Consider the following 21,792-nt stretch of genomic DNA (forward strand, 5'->3'; position numbering starts at 1 on the left):
AAACCGCGATGTAACTGTACGCGTTGTAAACACACCCGTTGTTACGTCATACATCCGTACTGTTACTTGTTTGGTGTTCTTGGCAAATAAAAGGAATTCTGTCGTGATTGGGTTGAGCTTCAGGTAGGTGCTGGACATCCAGGACTGGATCAAATGCAGGTAGTGTTTGAGGTGTTAAATGTCAGAAGCCGATGACACTTTCAAGTAGAGTTGTGTCTCATCAGCACAATGGAAAATCTGGATGCTGTAATCTGTGAGTAGAGCACAAAGCGGTGCCATGTAAAGGCCAAATATAACAGGGGGCCGTATGGAACCCTGTGGAGATTTCGCAAGTCATTAGAATCTATAGTGACCCATATGTGCACAAACAAACAAGCTGGAGAAGGCAAATCAGCAAAGGACAGCGCTGCTGAATCCCAAATGAGACTCCAAGGTGTCTTGAGTGTAGGATGGTGGACTTCATCAAAGGCAGAAGTGATGTTGAGCAATTTCAGGAGACAGGGATCATCTTCATTCGGTTTCAGGTAGGCATCATCTCTGATGTGTAAGGTAGCAGTCTGCGCTGTAGCGAGATCTGAAGCCAGACTGGTAGTTGTGAAGCAAATGGAGTTGAACGTAGTCTGATTTTTCAACAGTTTTGCAGATGAATGGTTGGTGAGTGATGGGTTAGTAGTTAGTAAGGTCATGAGGCTCGAGAGTAGGGCTCCTTAATAGTGGGAGTATCTGCCCCATCGTGAGAGCTTCTAACAAAATTCCTTGAGAGAGGGAGGCATTGACAATTGTAAGTAGGGTTAAGAGAGAGTCCCTAGAGAAAAGGAGTTCTTTTCACAAACATCCACTCTGTATTGGTGTTTATGTTTGAAAGGACTCACATTAGTTCTGGGGCCCTAAAGATTGGCCATAAACTGAGGTGCAGAGGTTAGAGTCCCAACTGCAGAGATCTCTGCACATTTAGGTGTCTGTTTTAGTTATAAGCATGGGAGGGACGAGGAAATGGCTGTAAAAAGGTGAGGGGTTTTGGAGGGTGTAAAGAGTGAGTAATGTAGGACTTTAGGGAGAGACATGCTCCGACCCACAAAAGTGTACCTCTATAATTACTACATCCAAAAAAGACTCAAACATTGGAAAATGTACTCCAGCTTAGACCAGGAAAAAGCTTAGCACCACACAAGGCCATCACTGTTTCCGCATCACCCTGCCACAGAAAATAATTGAGGGAGAGACTAATGCTAAATCAAATTAACTTATGTTACTTTTTTTTAACGATAAATAAATGTAGTTTAATATAGCGCAAATTATATTCAAAAACAAACTATTGTTTTTTTAATTAAAAAAATGAAAGAAACTTTTTGAAATATAAAAACTTAATGTACCTTTAATTTATTTTTAAATAATTCAATTCCTTTAAATGAATTCTTAGCTGAAATTTAATATCTTTTACTACATAAAAAATAAAATATAAATATTTTACTTTAGGTGGTATTTTTGAATTTTAAATCTTAAAAATATTTTAGTTTGACTTTTTTTAAATAATGGAATATATAATTAACAATTAAGTTTTAATGCATTTTTAACATTGATTCTGCATTTTCAATTGACTTACATAAAAATGTCTTTTAAAAATATTTTTACGAATTTTATTTAACCTTCAATAAACACTTACACTTTACCGTATATTTACCATAGGAAGGTATCTGACCTGATTGCAGAGGTCTTCACCAAGTGTGTGGAACATAAAATATGGTTGTAAAGTCAGTACTAATATTAACTTTTTGGTTGTGTATGATGTTTTTGCTGACTGCACTCCCTGTTTCACGGTTTAGGAACACGACTCTACACTTTTGAATAAATTTACTCTCGTAAATTCTGAATGGCCAAAAGTAGTAAAGATGCTCCCAAGTATAAGAGTAAACTCACATCTGTATATTTATTCACATGTAAGTTTACATTTGTGAATAACCCCCTATATTTTCATTTTCTAATGATTGAACACAGTTGAGTTGTGTAGTGTTATGTTATGTTGTGTTATTTCGATTTGAAGAGCACACTAATCACCTGTGAGGGTATCCAGACTCTTAAGCAGCTGAGTGTGCGTATGGTCCCCACGCTTTTATTCGAACAGCCAGGCCTTCAGCTTCTTGCAGAACTCAAGAATTAAGGAGGAGGGCCTGATGTACTGAATGAGGTCATTCCATGTTTTGCGTGTGATGAAGGAGGCCTAGCAACCTCCTGCCCTGTTTTTTCTGAATGCATTGGGGGTGAGCAAAAGTGAGATAGAGCGTTGGTGTCTGGTCTGCTGGTGAAAGTGTATGAGGTTATTAAGGTATGTTGTTCCAAAGTTGTGTTGACCTTTGTATGTGTAAATAAGGAGTTTGGGTTGGCTGCATTTGTGAATAGGTAGCCAGTTGAGCTCCTTGAGGTGCGGTGCGATGTGGGTGTGGTGTGAGAGGTTGAGTATGAGTCTAGCAGTGGCATCTGGATGATCTGGAGTCTTTGTAGGAGGTGCTTGGAAATTCTGATGCAGAGTGTGTTTCTGTAGTGAAGCCTGCTTGTGATGAGTGTTTGGGTGACGGCCTGTCTGGTGTTTTGTGGCAGTCACTTAAAGATCTGACATACCATGCTTAGGATGTGGAAGCCGGAGGCACTCACTTCTTTGACTTGTGACGTCATGGATAGTTTGTCGGTTAGGATCATCTCCAGGCCCACGAGTGGATGGTCTGTGTCATTGTCGCTGTGCCATCTCTGTTGAGGAGCGTCCATTCAGGCAGGTGGTTGTCTCAGTGGCTGGTGAGTAGTTTGGCAACAAGGACGCCAGAATCCAATTGGTGTGGGAAGATGCTGTAGATTTTAGTGATTTTTCTGTGGAAGACATTTAATAGGTTATTGCAGAGTTCTTGAAACGGGGAAATGTTGTTGACAGTTGGGGAAGGTATGGCAGAGTCCTTTATGATTGAGAAGATCTCCTTGCTTCTGTTGGAGCTTCCTTTGATGAGTCAGCCAGTGTACGTTTCTTTGTGTAACATAGTTGCTGGTGGTAGTGTCTGACAGCAGCCTTGTAGGTTGATTTGTCAGAGGTATCGAGGCTGGTTCTCCATTTTCTAGCTAGCGGTTTACAGTGCTGTTTTAATCCTCTGTGATCTTCTTTGCTTGTTGAGTTTGATGGATGTGAGGGAGTCTACGTACTTCCAGATCTAGTTGTTAAAGTTTGTGATGTCTTTGTTGAATTCATTCATGAGGTTAGGTTGATCCGTGATGAGTGCACTGAGCCAGTCTTTTTCAGAGATTTTGCACCAGCAGGTTGGCTGGTGCTGGTGGGTGCGTTGACTTGTTGTTTGTTGATTTGGAAGTGGATGATGGAGTGGTCGGTCCGTGTGAGTGACATGGTGGTGTTGTATTTGTTGCTGTCACTCGTGGTAAAGATAGGGTCCGGTGTATGCCCTATGGTGTGTGTGGGCCCTGGGATAAGCTGTGTGAGACAGATGTTGCTGAAGCTTTCAAGGATGTTGTGGAGCAGTGATTGGTTCTGTCTTCCAGGTGGACGTTGAGGTCGCCGAGCAGTATGCAGGCTCTGGAGTTGATGGTGAGAGGGGTGATGAAGTCCATGTTCAAGTTGGTGAGGGTGACTCGCGGTCCGGGTGGTCGGTAGGTGAGGGTCCCATTCAGGGTTAAATTATTGGAGCTTTGTAGTTTGAAGTGCAGTTGAGTTGTTTGATAAATGGGGTGTCGTTTTCTGCCTAGGTCGAGCATTTAATAAATTCCTTAAGAATAATTTGGAGTCCTCCTCCAGGCTTGTGGGTACGATCACCTCAGCCAATCTTGTAGCCTGTTAGGATTGCTGTGACAATGTTGGGTGCCGATGTGGAGTTGAGTAAGTTTTCTGTGATGAAGAGGAGGTCTGGTGCGTCACTGCTCAGTAGGTCCCTTATTTCGGTTGTGTGTTTGATGAGTGATCATGTGTTGAGTACCATCCATGCAAGTAAATGTTGTCATGTAGGTTTGCTGTGGTGTGTGGTGTTGGATGGTGATGTGGGTGGTGTGATAGGCACAAATAAGAAAAGGCACAAAAGAGAAAGTGTGCAAAGAATGAAACAAGCATTGGTAAATGCATTAGGTTTTGCCTATTTGATTAATAATAAGCTGTTTTTTGTTGTAAGTTGTAGCTTGCTGAGTAGTTGTACAATATAAGTTACTGAAGTGTTATGGCTTGTTTATGTACAAAAAGTCAATATATTGTGCTGTTACTAGTGGTATAGTATTAGCAAGAAGGAAATAAAAGAGCGAAATAATAGAATGAATTGATGTACTGTCAATATTATGTGTCTAGAGAAGTTCTGACAACTTTTGGGCCCTTTGCCACTGCACCTGCTGCACCATTCAAATCATGCACCCAGTGCCTGCAGGATAACTGCATTTGTGATTGCCTGTTTAGTAGTAAAATCTAACGATATTTCTGTTTAGAGGAGCTATGACAACTTTTGACCGCAGTGCCACTGCATCTGCTGGCCCACTCAAATCATGACACTATTGCCTGCTAGATTAATGCATTCGTTACTGCCTGTTTAGTAGTAAAAATATTACAATATTTGGTCTTTAGAGGGGTCTCTGGAGCTTTGAGCTCCGGTGCCACTGCACCTGCTGCACCATTCAAACCAGTCCCTTTCAACTGCAAGGTAACTGCAATTGTGACTGCCTGTTTAGTAAGCCAATATAGCACTATTGTGTATTTAGAGGAGTTTTGTCAACTTTTGGGCCCGGTGTTACTGCACCTGCTGCCCCATTCAAATCATGACCCCATTGTCTGCAAGGTAATTGCACTTGTGGTTGCCTGTTTAGGAATAAAAGATAGCAATATGAGGTGTTTAGTGGGGTGCTTGGAGCTTTTACTCCCGGTGCCGCTGCACCTGATGCATCATTCAACTCATGCCCCTAGTGCCTGGAAGATAACTCAATTTGTGATTGCGTTTTTAGTAATAAAATCTAACAATATTTGGTGTTTGGAGGAGTTCTGACAACTTTTGGCCCCAGTGCCACCGCAGCTTCTGCACCATTCAAATTATGACCCTATTGCCTGGAAGGTAACTACACTTGTGACTGCCTGTTTAATAGTAGTAAATTATTGCAACATTAGCTGTTTAGAGGAGTTCTGACAACCATTTGACACAGTGCCACTGCCACTGCGGCACCATTCAAATAATGACTATAAGATAACTGCACTTGTGACTGCCAGTTCAGTAGTAAAATATAGCAACATTTGGTGTTTAGTGGAGTTATGACAACATGTAGCCCTGAAGCCACTGCATCTGCTGCACCATTTAAATCAAGCCCCTTTCAACTGCAAGGTAACTGCAAGTGTGACTGCCTGTTTAGTAGTAAAATATAGCAATATTAGGGTGCCGATCACGATCCGTTAAAAACCGCGTACGAACCGTTGGTCGGAGCGAATTCCCCGTCCGACTCGTACCCGGTTGTAAAACTTTACAAACATGGAATCACGATTCGCACGGAAACACCATTTCCGTACGAATCGTAAAAAACACCGACCGACGAAAATATACATACGAATGTGATCCGGGAATGCTGCGACGTGACCTCGGGACGCTTTCAGGCAGCGTTTCACGAACCAGGAATTACGATTCGAACCGACAGCAGTCCGGACGGCAATATTTTCACGGCACCCAAAAAGTGCTGCAAAAGCGAAGTACGGCGCGAATCGACCAGAGTAGGTGGCCCGGTACGCGCCGACCCCCCCCCCAGCCCCCGTAGGTACGCGCCGACCCCCCCCCCAGCCCCCGTAGGTACGCGCCGACCCCCCCCCCCAGCCCCCGTAGGTACGCGCCGACCCCCCCCGCCCCCGTAGGTATGCGCCGACCCCCCCCAGCCCCCGTAGGTACGCGCCGACCCCCCCCCAGCCCCCGTAGGTATGCGCCGACCCCCCCCGCCCCCGTAGGTATGCGCCGACCCCCCCCCGCCCCCGTAGGTACGCGCCGACCCCCCCTGTGTGTACACCCGTGTACGGTGCGTACCCCCCGTGTACGCTCGAGTCGTACCCCCACCCGTGTATGTACGGTGCGTACCCCCCCGTGTACGCTCGAGTCGAACCCCCCCGTGTACGCTCGAGTCGGACCCCCCCGTGTACGCTCGAGTCGAACCCCCCCCGTGTACGCTCGAGTCGGACCCCCCCGTGTACGCTCGAGTCGTACCCCCCCCGTGTATGTACGGTGCGTACCCCCCGTGTACGCTCGAGTCGAACCCCCCCGTGTACGCTCGAGTCGGACCCACCCGTGTACGCTCGAGTCGAACCCCCCCGTGTACGCTCGAGTCGGACCCCCCCGTGTACGCTCGAGTCGAACCCCCCGTGTACGCTCGAGTCGGACCCCCCCGTGTACGCTCGAGTCGTACCCCCCCCGTGTATGTACGGTGCGTACCCCCTCGTGTACGCTCGAGTCGAACCCCCCCCGTGTACGCTCGAGTCGGACCCCCCCGTGTACGCTCGAGTCGAACCCCCCCGTGTACGCTCGAGTCGGACCCCCCCGTGTACGCTCGAGTCGGACCCCCCCTGTGTACGCTCGAGTCGGACCCCCCCGTGTACGCTCGAGTCGAACCCCCCCGTGTACGCTCGAGTCGGACCCCCCCGTGTACGCTCGAGTCGAACCCCCCCCGTGTACGCTCGAGTCGGACCCCCCCGTGTACGCTCGAGTCGAACCCCCCCCCCGTGTATGTACGGTGCGTACCCCCCCGTGTACGCTCGAGTCGAACCCCCCCGTGTACGCTCGAGTCGGACCCCCCCGTGTACGCTCGAGTCGTACCCCCACCCGTGTATGTACGGTGCGTACCCCCAGCGCGTAGCGCTAGGGGTACGCACCGTACATACACGGGTGGGGGTACGACTCGAGCGTACACGGGGGGTCCGACTCGAGCGTACACGGGGGGTTCGACTCGAGCGTACACGGGGGGGTCCGACTCGAGCGTACACGGGGGGGGTTCGACTCGAGCGTACACGGGGGGGTACGCACCGTACATACACGGGGGGGGGTACGACTCGAGCGTACACGGGGGGTCCGACTCGAGCGTACACGGGGGGTTCGACTCGAGCGTACACGGGGGGGTCCGACTCGAGCGTACACGGGGGGGGTTCGACTCGAGCGTACACGGGGGGGTCCGACTCGAGCGTACACGGGGGGGGTTCGACTCGAGCGTACACGGGGGGGTACGCACCGTACATACACGGGGGGGGTACGACTCGAGCGTACATGGGGGGGTCCGACTCGAGCATACACGGGGGGGGTTCGACTCGAGCGTACACGGGGGGGTCCGACTCGAGCGTACACGGGGGGGGTTCGACTCGAGCGTACACGGGGGGGTACGCACCGTACATACACGGGTGGGGGTACGACTCGAGCGTACACGGGGGGTTACGCACCGTACACGGGTGTACACACAGGGGGGGTCGGCGCGTACCTACGGGGGCGGGGGGGGGTCGGCGCATACCTACGGGGGCGGGGGGGGGGTCGGCGCATACCTACGGGGGCTGGGGGGGGGTCGGCGCGTACCTACGGGGGCTGAGGGGGGGGGCGGCGCATACCTACGGGGGCGGGGGGGGTCGGCGCGTACCTACGGGGGCTGGGGGGGTACGGCACGTACCGGGCACCTGTTTGGACGTCTCCATGGTTGTTATGGGAGTTCGGTGCGGACGGTCTTTTCACCATACGGTTGTACATTCGGACGCCCGGGATGGATCGTGATTCCCCGGTCGGAGTTCACCTTTCACGTTTGTACGGTGAATCGTCCGAGGACGTGTCGGACACATTTTCCGACCCGGGGACGTGTGGGGAAATATTCCCAGTGCGGTTCGTATGGACTTTTTACCATGCGAATCGTGATTGCCAGTTCGTACGGCACTTGTACGATTCGTACGGTAAAAAGACCCGATACGAGTCGTACGGGGACATTTTTTACCGGATCGTGATCGGCACCTAGGTGTTTAGAGGATTTCTGACGTTTTGGCCCAGTGCTACTGCACCTGCTACACTACTCAAATCATGACCATTGTGCCTAATGTTTAGTTGTAAAATATAGCAATAATTGGTCTTTAGTGGGGTGCCTGGAGCTTTTGGTCCGGGTGCCACTGCACCTACTGCACCATTGAAATCATGACCATAGCGCTTGCTATATAACTGCACTTGTGACTGCTCAATTAAAAAAATAACCCTGCTACCTGTAAGACAACTGGACTTGTGACTGCCAGTTTTATTAGTAAAATATAGACATTTTAGGTGTTGATTGAAGTGCCTAGAGATTTTGGTCATTGTGTTGCTGCACCTGCTGCACCATTGAAATTATTACCCTGTTGTCTGCAAGCTAACTGCACTTGTGACTGCCTTTTTAGTTTACATTTTTAGCAATAATCTGGGTTTAGTGGGGGTCCCTAGAGCTTTTAGCCCCAGTGCCACTGCTCCTGCTGCAGCATTCAAATCAAGTCCCCTTTAACTGAAAGGTAACTGCAATTGTGACTGCCTGTTTAGTAGTCAAATATAGCAATATTATGTGTTTAGCGGAGTTCACTGCACCTCCTGCCCCGTTAAAATCATGACCCTGTTGACTCCAAGGTAACTGCACTTGTGGCTGCCTGTTTAGTGATAAAATATAGCATAGCTCTTGTATATTATTTTTATTTTTAACGAGCAATGTTTATTACAACATTTAGAATTTGATCATAATGACCAAATAAATTAAGCTGAAAAAATCAATCCGATAATGCTTGGAAAGGGCAAAGAAAGGTACTGAGGCATGAATAGGAAATGCCACAGACGTTCTAAGGCTAAAGCATCTGCTTTACACAACTAAGTAATTCAAAGCAAGCATTCCAGCATACTGTTAGAAGCTGTCTGCCTTTTCCGTGGGAAGAGATCTTATCTTGGCTTAAACAGTGTGAACAGCTTTAGTAGCTTTAGTAGAAGTATCGTAAATGCCTGCAGCCAGGGAAAGTTAAAAAATAAAGTTCCGCACAAAGCGAATGAACACGGTAATTCAGCTATAGGAACTGATAAGAGCCCCTATTGAAGATATATTAAAAACAAGAGATTTCACGAGCACAGTGCAAGCACTGTGCAGGCGAAACCTAAAAAGGTGCAAAAGAGAAAAGGCACACAAATGGAGAGAAGGTGGGAAACTGGAAGACAGAGAGTTATGACCGAGAGAGAGATCAGGTGAGAGAAAAAGGAGAGGATCAGCCAGGGTATAGAGAGAGAGAAGAATGTCATTCTGTCATAGATAATATTAGAGTGTGTAGAGGACAACAATAACTGAATATTCTGAGATCCTCTCATGGGTAACTTTTAATAACCATGTGATATGTGGCATATTTTTTGTACATTGTTTTGCAGCATGCACACACAGATGCAGAGCTACCAGGAAAAAAGGAGGACGAAGACTGATCTGTCCAGACTTACCTTCTTCAAGTTAAGGCCATGAGATATATTATCTGAAGTCATGAAAGCTGTTAGCAGGTGAGTGATTGCTCCAGCTTCTCCACAATGTGGGCGAAACAGGAATGTATTCATTCCTCTCTCCCTGAAATCAAATATATATGTCAGATGAAACTGACATTGGACCACATTAATGGAAGTAGGTACTCATTTAAGTTCAAGTTCAGTTAACTTTATTCGGCCTTAACAATAAGGTCATGAAAGTATGAAAAGACAAACATACAATCAAGTAAAACATCTCATATTCATAATAGAACATCAATAATTACAGATAAAATAGATGATAAAAAGTGAGGTTAAAAAACTACAATTAAAAGCACGTTAATAGATTCTTTTAGATATACAAACTACAAACTGAACAGAGCGATCATCAATTTTGGGCACTTTCCAGACTGATCGATCTCCGCTTTGCTAAGGACATACATAAAAAAGATGAAAGGGAAAAACAAACAAATGGGTCAGGTAACATTTGAAGAAAGTACAGGGCTGGGCGGCATTGAACAAACTTATATTTCTGGAAAATGGGACAAATGTACTTTTTACGCTCAAGTGTATAAAAATTACAAAAAAATATAAAATGGAGGTTGGACTGAGGGGAAATACAATCACACGGACAAGCTGGCAGTTCACTCATTGTGTATAATCCTGAGGGAAAACCCAGCATAAAAGGAATGCGGTTTAGTCTGAAGCGAACTAGCACGTATCGATGACGCATATTAGTCACCATTGTACTCATTTAAGTTTTGGTGGCCAACCCACCACTTCAGTAGACAACCACCAGCCATTTTTAGAGTTCCCCGCTGGCCAGAGATTTCTGTGCCTTCAGTGCAACTGCCAATGCAATGATGCACTGAAGCACAGATGAATGCTCATCAGACACCATGAGGCAAAACACCAACTGTTCACACAACAAAGCAGCAAGGCAAGTTGCTGCACTGTGTTGAGTAAATGGGAGAGAGCTGGACAGTGCCAAATTTACAAAGACATGGCGCTGTTGAGCTTTCTTGCTGTGCTGGAGTACTTGTGGCTGCCCAGTACAAACGCAGGTACCCCTGCGTCATATCGCTACAGGGCCTGCGTTGGGGTAATTGTTTTTGTGCTGAGAGGGATAAGTTACTGCAAAAAACAATCCTCAGAGACATATTCCTCTTTTGATGTATACATTTAGTGTATGAATACATTAAAATAGGAAGTTTTAAGGAGAAATAAAGATACGTCTCCTCATTACACCTCTCTAAGGTAGACGCACCATTTTAGTGCAAACCGAGGTCTACTGCCTTTAGTAAATCTGAGTTTGCATCAACTACATGGGTAGCTGCTCCACCCATGATATGCCTACTAAGCATGGAGCTTCGTTGCATTGCACTTTTTTCCCACAGTACCGCACAAGGCGACGCAAATGGACTCTTACGTTGCTTTGTAAATCTCAACTAGTTTTTTGTGTTGTAGCTCAACCATGATGTACAATGTTAGTAAATCTGGCTCTTTGTTCATTTGGCCCAGTAGGCAATACGTTGTTTTGTCCTACGAGGCATGGAGAACCCAAGCAGGGAAAATCAGTGACTGTCGCCCTGCCGATTGCAACCGTAACCTGGTGGCCCATTGGCAGACAGACTATCATGTTTTGGGTTTGCTAAGAGGGAGCCAGCTGAGGCTTTGCCATTGGAAACCTAATACTTTCTACGACTCTAAATGAGTCTAGGGAAAGCACAAGCTCGGCTAAATTCTAAATGAGGCTCTTCGGCTTACAAAGAAATAGAATACTGTTCACAATGTTTATACAAAACCCAACAGAGGGAAAATTCTACAGACAGGACAATATTTAAAATTATGAAGCCCTCGGACCCCCAAGGACCAAACATATCAAGGATGTACATGTGACAACAAGTACGAAGAGTCTCATGAACCATTACAAATTCTAGATTTTAAGTATGATGCATCCATGAAGCAGGCATTAATTTTTACTCTTTGCCACTAACATTTAGGGGCAGATTTATATCAGACTTGCGCCACTTTTACGCCGCTGTTGCGTCACTTTTGTGACGCAGCGGCAGCGTAAACCCTGCGCCATGTTGCGCCCCATTTACATCGTGACGCATCTATGGAGATGCGTCATGGTGTAAAGCCCTGCGCCACATGAAACCTGCGTCAGGTTTCATGTGGGCGTTTCTACTCAGGGGGGGCGTTCCGTCGCAGGAACGTCCCTGAAAAGTGACTCAGTGAAATCTATAAGATTTCACTGAGTCACTTTCCCAACGCTGATGCGTCAAAACCCTGCGCCTGCTTGAAGCAGGCGTAAGGCTTGACGCACCATGTTAGGGATAGGGTAGGTTGGAACAGTGCTGGAGTTGCGTCGCGCTTGCGACGCAACTTCAGCACTGCGCCAACCTTACGCCGGCAGATGCGTCACGTATCTGCTTGTCCTTGCGCCACGATGCACCGCATTGTAAATGCGGCGCATCTGCGGTGGCGCAAGGGCAAACGTGCGTGACGCATCTTCCCTGGCGCATCCATGCTGATTTGCAGGGATGCGACAGGGAACATAAATCTGCCCCTTTGTTTTTTAGAGCGAATGAATCTTTGAACAGTGGTAGATAAGTAAATATAGATTTTAAAAACAAGAAGAAAAAATATGTAATTTCACATTTTCCCTTCCAAATCTCCCTCATTACCTAGAGAAATAAAGAGTGAACTTGCACACTACCTCGACCGAATTCATGGGAAATTACTATGCATTGTTTCATCAGACATATGCTCAGATGAAACAAGAAAATTATAGCCAGATTAAGGGGTGTCACAGTAAATTAGGGTGTCCATTCCATTTATTGTTAAGCCCTTCCCTTTAAAAGAAGCATCCTATTGTCATATTTAAACCTATATTTCTAAATCCAGATTTTAATGGCCATATTTTCAATACTCACCCAAATTTAAGGGCATATTTGTAAAAAGTCCATGCAACGCAGGTCAGTTAGCAAAGATGCTGTGCTGCGTTGCGTGAACAGGAGAGAGCTGAAAAGTGTAAAATCTACTTAAATATGGTGCGCTCCAGCTCTCTGCCTGCACTTGTGCACTTGTGGCTGAGTAGTCTGTAGTATCCTCAGGTCATGTTAATATGTTCCCTTCATTCTGTACCTAGCTGCTCAGCCAGTGTGGGTGTTCCGCGTAGAATGTTAGTGTGGGTGGAATGCTTGGATGCCTGTGTGGGTCTGAGACACTACATAGTCTCAACACAGGGTACCATGGTGCAAGGGTGCCTGCATTACAGGCGTGATTCTTGTACTGCAGGAGGGGCTATCTTCCTGCATAAAGAGACATGTTCCTCTTTATATGTGTAATTCAGAAAGAGGAAGTAACAAGAGATAAAAATATTTCTCTTTGTTATGCCTCTCTGTGATAGGTGTACCAATTTCACGCAATTCCAGCTTTACAAACCTTAGTGCATCTGGAATTGAAGCTGCTGTGTTGTGTTTCAGTTCTTTACAAAGCCAAGCAAGTCAGGCCTTGTGCTCTTTGTAAACCCCAAATTAGCCTTTGCGTTTCACAGCATCGCTCTAGTCAACTTAAGTGAAAAGTGTTAGGATGTTTGAGACTTTATGGTTAAGTTACCCACATCCTCAGTTTTAAACATTAAAAAGCTTCTTATTACGGTTATCTGATTGATTTGGCGACATAGGCAGCTGAAATCAGTCCAAATTGTAATTTTACACTTCATTTTTGGTCAAAAAGTTGCCAGTTTTCTGATGTACCCTCTACCCCCTCCCTCCTCATAGCATTCATCTGTACACTGCACTTCTCTGGGAAGGCCAGGCTGATCCAGCATCAAAATGTAAAAGATTCCTGGTTACAACTTTATTAGTCAGATAATCTTGCTGCTAGAACACCTTCGATGGACACCTTCATTGGATGAGCTACTGTTACATTTTCCTGCAAGACTCATTTTCTGACTTACTTTCTTAGGTTGTTGAGCACCATAATGTTGGCATACATGTAGTATATATAATAGCTGTAAGAAGGGTTCTTTTCCATGTTCCACTCTTGTGGCTTTGGACTCTTGTAACAAAACATATGACCGCTGTGCTTCGACTCATCATCCACACTGTCGAAAGCAGTGATCTATAGAAATGAAAGAAAATCAGCAATTAAGAATCTATCAATATGTTGATTAATTCGCAAAATGATGTCACTCGAGTCCAAAGGTCATTTGAAAAATGTAATTCATACATCACAGCTCAAACCTTTGTGTCACAGTAAAACTACACCATTAAGAATGGCTTCTTGGTGCTGTAAAAGATGTATTTTAATGACAAATTGGAAGTAGGTTCCCATTTGCAGATAGAATAAACTCACACATTACAGTGTGAAACAAGCATTGGCTTAGCCAATAGGTCTCGCCTTTGGGACCTTATAAGTGTTTAGCCATGCAACAGTTGATATTGTTGCACCAAGGATATTGTGCTGATTAACTAAACACTTATAAGGTCCCAAAGGCGAGACCTATTGGCTATGACAATGCTTGCTTTAGGACTTGTGCCCTGCTTTTGACCTTTGGGTGTCCGCCACTCCCAGAGCTGTCATGGGGGCCCAGTTCAGGTCAAGAAACATGAACAAGCCCAAGTTTACAAATACTTACTTTTTTCTTCTCCTAGTAGCCCTAAAAGTAAAGTTGAGCTTTTATGGGAATCTGATCTACAATGCACCCTTTCCGTTCATACTTGGAACTCCATTTGGACACGCATACATCACACCACTTGTAATTCTAGCACCACTCAGACCCTTTTTTATTTTTATCATAGATTATTTTTAACTCCATTATCAATCTCCAGGTATAGTTCACATCTATTCCCAAATTGTTGGGTATGCCCTTCCACTCCCGGCTCCTTTATGCATTCCATTTTTCTTCGTCCTAACATTGCACGTTTTTGGAAGAGGGTTTGTGAATCAATCTCCTCCATTTGTAATATTAAATTTTCTTTTGACATATTCTCCATATTTTTGGGGAGCAATGCTGCTGAAAGGATTGGTTCCCGTAGAGTGGGTATATTTGTGGACTTGTTGATTGCTATTGCTTTTCAGGTAATTACTTCTAATTGGAAGGATGCCTCTAAGGTTTCCTTCTCAGCCTGGTGGAACCTTCTTTGTTATCATCATAGACTGGACAGAGCTTCTTCCAAAACCTCTCAACAACTTATTTGAAAAGAAGCCTTCTGGTCTCCACTTACTAGCTACTTATCTGCTTCGGTTTTGCGTACTCAAAATAGCTCTTTTGTTTATCAACCACCATGAGTACTTTATTCTTTTCTAGTTTTTCTCTTTTATTCTATTTTCTTTGATATGTCACTTATACAGTTATTACTCTGTTTTTTTATACCAATGTGATTATTATATGATTATTGTTTTACTGTTATAATAGGTGAAGATAGTATTATATCTCCAATTTCTTTTTTCTTTACCTTCCTTCCTTTCCTTTCCTTTTCGTTTTTGTTTTTTTCTTTTTTTCTGCCCTTTTTCTGTAAAGTTCAAAATTGAAAAATGCTATTTACTCTTTCTGGTACACAGTTTATTACTGCTTTCTCTTTGTGGCGTATCTTTAGATTCATGATAATACTTTTATGATATCTATTCCACTAGTTTACTTATTCAGCTGTTTAATTAATGCTACTTATTTAATATGCTTTGTAGTGCTTTGTACCCATTGTTCTAATTACTTTAATAAATCTCTTTAAACAAAAAAAAAAGAAACATGAAAAAGCGCAAAAGCCGTCCCGGATGCTGTGTGCCTTCTAGAAGTAACCACTAGGTGGCGGTACAATGACACCCATTGCATAGGGTACTACTCAGCGAGGTAACGAACCGTGTGGGGAAGGGAATGCAGCCGGGTCTCGTGTATCTGTATGCGGGCGGCTCAAGCTAACAAACCTGTTCTTGGCCAGCGGCTCCCCTGCCTTCCTCGGAGCCCCACGGCAAGCAGGCCGTCCCAGGCATGGTTCGGATAAGGGAATGTCTGGGAACAACCGCACCCGGTGCCACGTTACATAACCTGTGCCGTGGCAACAGAACGCTGAGCGCGAGGCGAACGGGAAACAGGAAGTGCATCCAGCGCGCGCTGCCTGGCAGAGCATCCCCTGCAGCAGTAGCTCTTACGCAGGGCGTGCTCTATCGGGTGCACACCGCGGGCTCTGAAATGAGGTGCAGTCCGGCATTCAAGAAGGGGGTCTCATCAGGGTGAACAGTTTTGGGAGGGTGGTGTTGAGGGTGACCCCAGTTAAATCTACAGGGGCATTTTGTTTGTCAGGAGGGTGAGTATGACTGAAACAAATTGGACACCCATCAAATGTGGGCGAGCTGGCAGGCATGCCGTCAGCATGGCGGTATTACAAATACTTATTTGTCCATGTGGGTGCAGCCATGAAGGGGCTGCAGATTATACCATGTGCCTACTCAATACTAGCTCATAGCCAACCTGCTGCAACTAGAGCCTAATTGAGTCCATAACGGGAATATTCATAGAGGCACTGAAATTGGGGCAAAAGCACTACACCAAATCAAGCAAGGCCAAAAAAAAGAGTATGTTTTAAAATAGAGGAGCATATTCACAAGGAGCTATCGCCGAAGTAACGGCACTTTATCACAGCCAAAGTCGTGATAAATGTACCTCCCCATTTACAAGCTGGTGCTAACAGCCCACAGCACCAGTTTACCCGCGAAAGCAGACGCAAAAAACAGCGCCACAGAGGATACCCGCAACTATCGCTAATGAGATGCAGAGTAGGCGTTCCTGTGCCAAAAGCCGCAATAACACAACACCTCAACATACTCAACGACCAGCCCGATCGGCGATAAGAACACAAAACCGTCGATAAGGCGCGTTAGCACCAGGAAATCTACACCTGCTCTGACCTGGTGTTAAGTCGGACGGCAGCCAGCACCACAAAAGGGAGACCAGCCCAGGGCCACATCGGAAGTGCAACAGATGCCATGGAGCCACACATCCTGTGGCCCGGACATCAGAGAGGGCCACAACACCCACCGACACCACCCCCGGACCACCCCTCCCTGGCACCCCCCCCAACAAAGACACAATCACAACAGTTGAAATGTATGTGTCGTCATAGAAATGAGCATCACATATTCACTTTCGAAGCAACAAATAAAAGTTTATTAAGATGAACACCGAAATGAAATGAAGACACATGGCGGCTCCCTGCGGAACAGTCTGTAGATCACAGCCTGCAAGACAAAAAACATGATGAGAAGGTGTGTCCTGCGCACATCAAAGGACAGAGAGAGAGAGAGAAGGAGAGAGAGAGAAGGAGAGATAGAGAGGAAGATAGGGAGAGAGAGAGAGTGGAGAAGAGAGGGAGAGAGAGAGAGAGAGAGAGAGAAGAGAGGGAGAGAGAGAGAGAGAAGAAGAGAAGGAGAGAGAGAGAGAGAGAAGAAGAGAGGGAGAGAGAGAGAGAGAAGAGAGGGAGGGAGAGCGAGAGAAGAAGAGAGGGAGAGAGAGAGAGAAGAGAGGGAGAGGGAGAGAGAGAGAGAGAGAGAGAGAGAGAGAGAGAGAGAGAGAGAGAGAAGAAGAAGAAGAAGAGAGGGAGAGAGAGAGAGAGAGAAAGAGAGAGAGCTGCCCCTGCGCACCCAGGCCACACTGCTCACCTGCTGCCATTGGTGTGTCTCCAACCACGTGGCGGTATGTATAGCAGTACACCAGGACACACATCTGATTCAGAGCTGCATCTGAAACAGAGTCCAGATACATGACTGGCACCGTACACACACTTGCACAAGATAACATCACCTACCCGCCCATGCACACCCAGGCAGAGGCATCACAAAGGCACCCGCCGCCAACGGAGCATGCCTGCCCATACACACCCAGGCAGATGCATCACAAAGGCACCCCGCCACCCATGGAGCATGCCCGCCCATGCACACCCATGCCTCACTGCTCACCTTCCGCCACCGGCATGTAGACTGGATGTCCCACCACGTGCCGCTGCAAGCCACAAGCCCGGGGCCCGCTGACATGGCACCCTCCACACCATGCAGCCACGCTCCGCAGGCCAACAGGTCTCACGTTTGGTGCTGGGTCTTGAATACTCCATGGCAGAGGACATACCAGTGCACCCGGCAACATTGCAGGCTGCACACCCGCTCACTTTTAATTTGTTCAGCATTACGTACATCAATTGTGTGTCTTTTGCACACCCGATCAGCCCAATGGGTGCCACTAAGTATGTGACCCAGAGGCGAGGCCATGTGGCGGTAGTCCCGCGCTGCCCGCTGGCTGTAGCCTACACTGCGGTCCAGCAGGGCACACAAAACCTGAGTTGCCTGGACCGCCGGGACGGGGCATCATTGGAGGGTGCCCACCCGCTCAGCAGCTTAAGGTGCCACTGACTCAGTGCACCCAAAGTCACTGTCCCGTGGCGGGGTGCCTGTGCCTGCCGCAATGCGCTGGGTGCGACTAACCCTGTGCAACCCCAGTCAGTGCCACGTGGTGGTCGGCCCGTGCCGTATGCAGGCCTGGGTTGCCACTAACCCTGTGCAACCCCAGTCAGCACCACGTGGTGGTCGGCCCGTGCCGTACGCAGGCCTGGGTTCCCACTAACCCTGTGCGCAACAGAACTCTTGTGACATTCATGATTGTGAACCGTGGCGTTCGTCATCCAGTCACCACGGGCAGAGGAGAATGTGACGTCGTTGGCCCCTTATGTTGGCGGAGTCACATGGCCTGTGATGCCTGTGCCGGATGGGTGTGGTGTGCATACAAACCTGCCCTCAGGGAGTGGCTGTGACATGCTGACAACTAGACCAGTGACCTGCGCACCACCAGCGAGTTTGCCTGCGACGGGGAGCAATGAGGGCCACCCCTATGAGCGTAAGCGGCGTGGTCTGGCCTGCCTTACGCCGGACCAGCGCAGGGCTTGCAACAATGACTCGTGGGCTCTGGGCGTGTTTCAGGTCATGTCCGGACCAGGAAGTGAGTGATGCGTGTGTTCCTGTTGTAGTGTCCACGGGACCCGGTACACAAAATGCAATGTAGCACCCTCTGACTGGCATCCCACAGGATGAGCATCATTGACACAACGGAAATCACTGCCCCAACATTCATTCACACATGCATACATGACTGATGAAAAACATGACACAGCAGTGCGTCAATGGATGTTTATTGCACATCCAGTGCAGTTATGCAGCTGGAGCGGTTCAGGGCAATGGCCAGCACACTACACAATATGGGCCCTTGGAGGGCCATCCAGAATCCATCCGGGAATGACAATTCCTGCTGAAGGGAAGGGTACAGTCCGCAGCCTGATCGCCGTGTCATTGGCCATCAATGCCGAAGTGGCAGTCCATGTCGCTGTCCAAGGTGAGTGCATTGTAGTGTATCGTGGGTAAGTGGAAGGTCATGAGGCCATGTGCGGGACCAAGCAGAAACAGGCCAGGTGGTGGCAATGAATGCTAGTGCCTGGTCCTTCTGTCCACAGTCCATTCCACGTCCTCGTCCCCGGGTGTGAGCCCTGCCCCACCTGTGGGTGTTGCAGAACCGGCTGCCGCACTGTGTGCCACTGACACATCAGGAGCCTGGGTGGATACGTCTGCCACACTGTGTGCCACTGACAGATCAGGGGCCTGAGTGGATCCAGCAGCCGCACTGGGTGGCACTGACACACCAGGGGGCGGGGATGTGGTTGGTGTGGGAGGCAGCAGCTTTCATCAGCATCCGCCTTGTGGCGGCAATGCCATGGTGGAGGTCTGTAGGGCATGATAGATCCCAGCTACATTTCAATGATGTGCAGCGGTGGCTGCCATCCTTTCCGCCTCCATCCGCACCATGTCCTCTATGAGCCTCCGCATGTGTGCCAGCTCACGGCTGGCATCGCTGGAGCCACTCTGAGCGGACAGCTGTTCTTCCCTCCGTGTCATGACTCCAGCGATGCCAGTCAGGGCTCTTTGGAGACCATGGGGCGGACAAAGACACCCAAGGATGGCGTCCAGTTTGGCAGCCATGATGCCGAAGCCCACCTGCACCTGCTCAGCCGTCTTCATCTGGCACTCCAGCACACGGCGTAGGAAGGCCATGTGTTTTTCCTGGAGCTATTGGGAGGGTGCCGGGGCTGTGGGTGCCTCCGACTCGGTGGTTTGGGTGGTGGGTGGGGTCTTATTGATGTAGCTGGGCTGCCCTGAGCCTGGAGGTGAGTAGCGGATGAGGTCAATGATGTCTTGGATGGTTTGGGTGTCGATGCTAGTGTTGTCCTCCTCGTCATCCATGAAGAGTGGCTGGGACTGCTCTGCAGGAGGTGTTGACGGTGCCCCTGCGATGTCAAGGGGAGATGGTGTATTAAAATGTGTCCATATGTGTGTAGACGCATAGTACAGGTTGACATTCAGACAGCATGGCATTGTACATTGTGACAGTCTGTAGATCTGGGCGATGACCCAGAGTCATTGTGGATGTGCACTGTGCTCTGCTTGATTGTGCATGTGTGCAATTGTGCCCATCTCCACCCGTCCCCCAAGTACCTGGTGGTCACTCACCCTGTTGCGGTTGTGTTGTGTCCTGTTGAGCAGTGTCCGGTCCCCCGACTCCAGCCACAGTCTCCACACTGATGACTGTCGACACCAGCTCCTCCATGTCATCAAGCTCAAGCTGTGGCGCTGGTCCCCCACCTCCAGTCTGCATTGCTGCCTTCTGGTTGGTGGAGAGTTTATCCTTGGTCTAGTCTTCCGCTTGTTGTCATTCCATCGCCTCTTGACCTCGTCCATTGTCCGCTTGTGCTCTCCGACGGCATTCACCTTGTTGACGATGTCCCGCCATATTACAGTTTTGGTGCCCAGTGACACGTTGGAGGTGACGAAGAGTTGTTAATGGTGTTCCATCACCTCCATGACTATGATCCTGTGCACCTGCGGACTGAATTTCGTCTTCCTTGTCTTCTTGTCCTTGCCCTTCCATGTCCCCGTGGCCCCAGGCTGGTCATCCGGGGTGCTTGTAAGGATGCGCTCGTCCTCTGTGCCTACTCCGGCTGCCTCCATGGTGCTTGGGTGTAGGTCAGTTTGTGTGTGGGTGTTTTTTCCTGCTTTTATGGAGATTTTTCCCACCTGCTAGATGTGTGTTGCAGGCCTAGCACTGCTTATCGCTGATTTCCTCATCGCGCTTTGGCCCATTGCAGGTTTTTTGGTGTTGTGGTTTGTGTTTTTATCTCCATCGAGGTGGCTTTATCGCAGAAAATGTCTGCGGTTTCGGCAGACTATCGCATGCTACCGCCTTGTTGTGAATCCCACGTTGTCACGGGGTTATTTTCCCGCGATGGGCTGCGATAGTGAAAGTTGCGTTACGCTACTCTTGCGGTAGTTATCACACGTTCTTGTGAATATACCCCAGAGTGACTAGAGACTTTGGATGGCTCTCTCTGCAAACACCAGCACACAGATTCTAGGAGGGGAACTTCTTTAAAGTAATGGGAATTGTTTTAAAGCACATATTATGAACAGCACAACAAGCACCTCAAAACCAGAAAAAAAAGGAAATCTAGTCCCGCCTCATAAAGATACCTGCCACAGAAAACCCCATCCAGGTGGCAACATGCTACAAGTCCCACCAAAGTCTACCCAAAGGTCACAAAAGCAGATTAACACCCGATGACCAGTGACAAACACCAACGACAGCCGGGATAAAGTGCTGCAACTTTTATAAATAAGCCTTAATAATTATTCCACCTAGCTCCGCGACATACCTCAAGAGGGTTCAAGAACAGAGACACTAAGGCCAGAGGACGGTTGTGCACTGAACTCAAGACAACCAACCCCATGTAACCAAAATGTTCCCAAACCCTATTCTAACCTCAGCAATGGAAGACTTCCCAGCACTTGTGTACCGCCACTGCAAGGCACAATTAGTACCCAGGGCCACTAGTAAGTACTATGGGATTCTGTGCAGCAGCCTTTTCACATAATCATGGATTTGTTGTATTGACACATAATCCATCACCTGCGCATAATCTGCAAATTTTAACAAAAAAAATGTGTTTCTAGCAGAAACGGATCCTAAATTACTAAAAATGTAGTAATGTCTTGGGGTGTAGTGGACTGATCATATTTCAGCTGCTTTTTTCTGTACTTGATTTGTTAAACTGGTCCTATTGGGGTGAAATCTTTACTAAGAAGGCATTGCCTTCGCGTAAAAATCAAATAATAATGAAGTAATATCGAAAAATGTGTGCCGAATTATGCCGCATATTTGGATTTCCTTGCCACTTAATTTAGCGCCCCCCTGCTGCATAATTCCACCGGCCCGGATAATACCACACCC

At 47.7% G+C, this 21,792-nt stretch overlaps 1 protein-coding gene across 1 annotated transcript in view; it reads right to left on the reverse strand.

Moving 5' to 3' along the window:
* Window positions 1-21,792, reverse strand: part of AMPD1 (adenosine monophosphate deaminase 1) — a 567,491-nt gene that overhangs the window by 98,239 nt on the left and 447,460 nt on the right. The window contains exons 11-12 of the mRNA XM_085615836.1: window positions 13,435-13,598; window positions 9,450-9,570 (exon numbers count right to left, since the gene is read on the reverse strand). Coding sequence (XP_085471962.1) covers window positions 9,450-9,570; window positions 13,435-13,598 — 285 coding nt within the window. The remainder of the gene's footprint in view (window positions 1-9,449; window positions 9,571-13,434; window positions 13,599-21,792) is intronic.

This window comes from Triturus cristatus, chromosome 7, assembly GCF_964204655.1.
Source record: "Triturus cristatus chromosome 7, aTriCri1.1, whole genome shotgun sequence".
Classification (NCBI taxonomy): domain Eukaryota; kingdom Metazoa; phylum Chordata; class Amphibia; order Caudata; family Salamandridae; genus Triturus; species Triturus cristatus.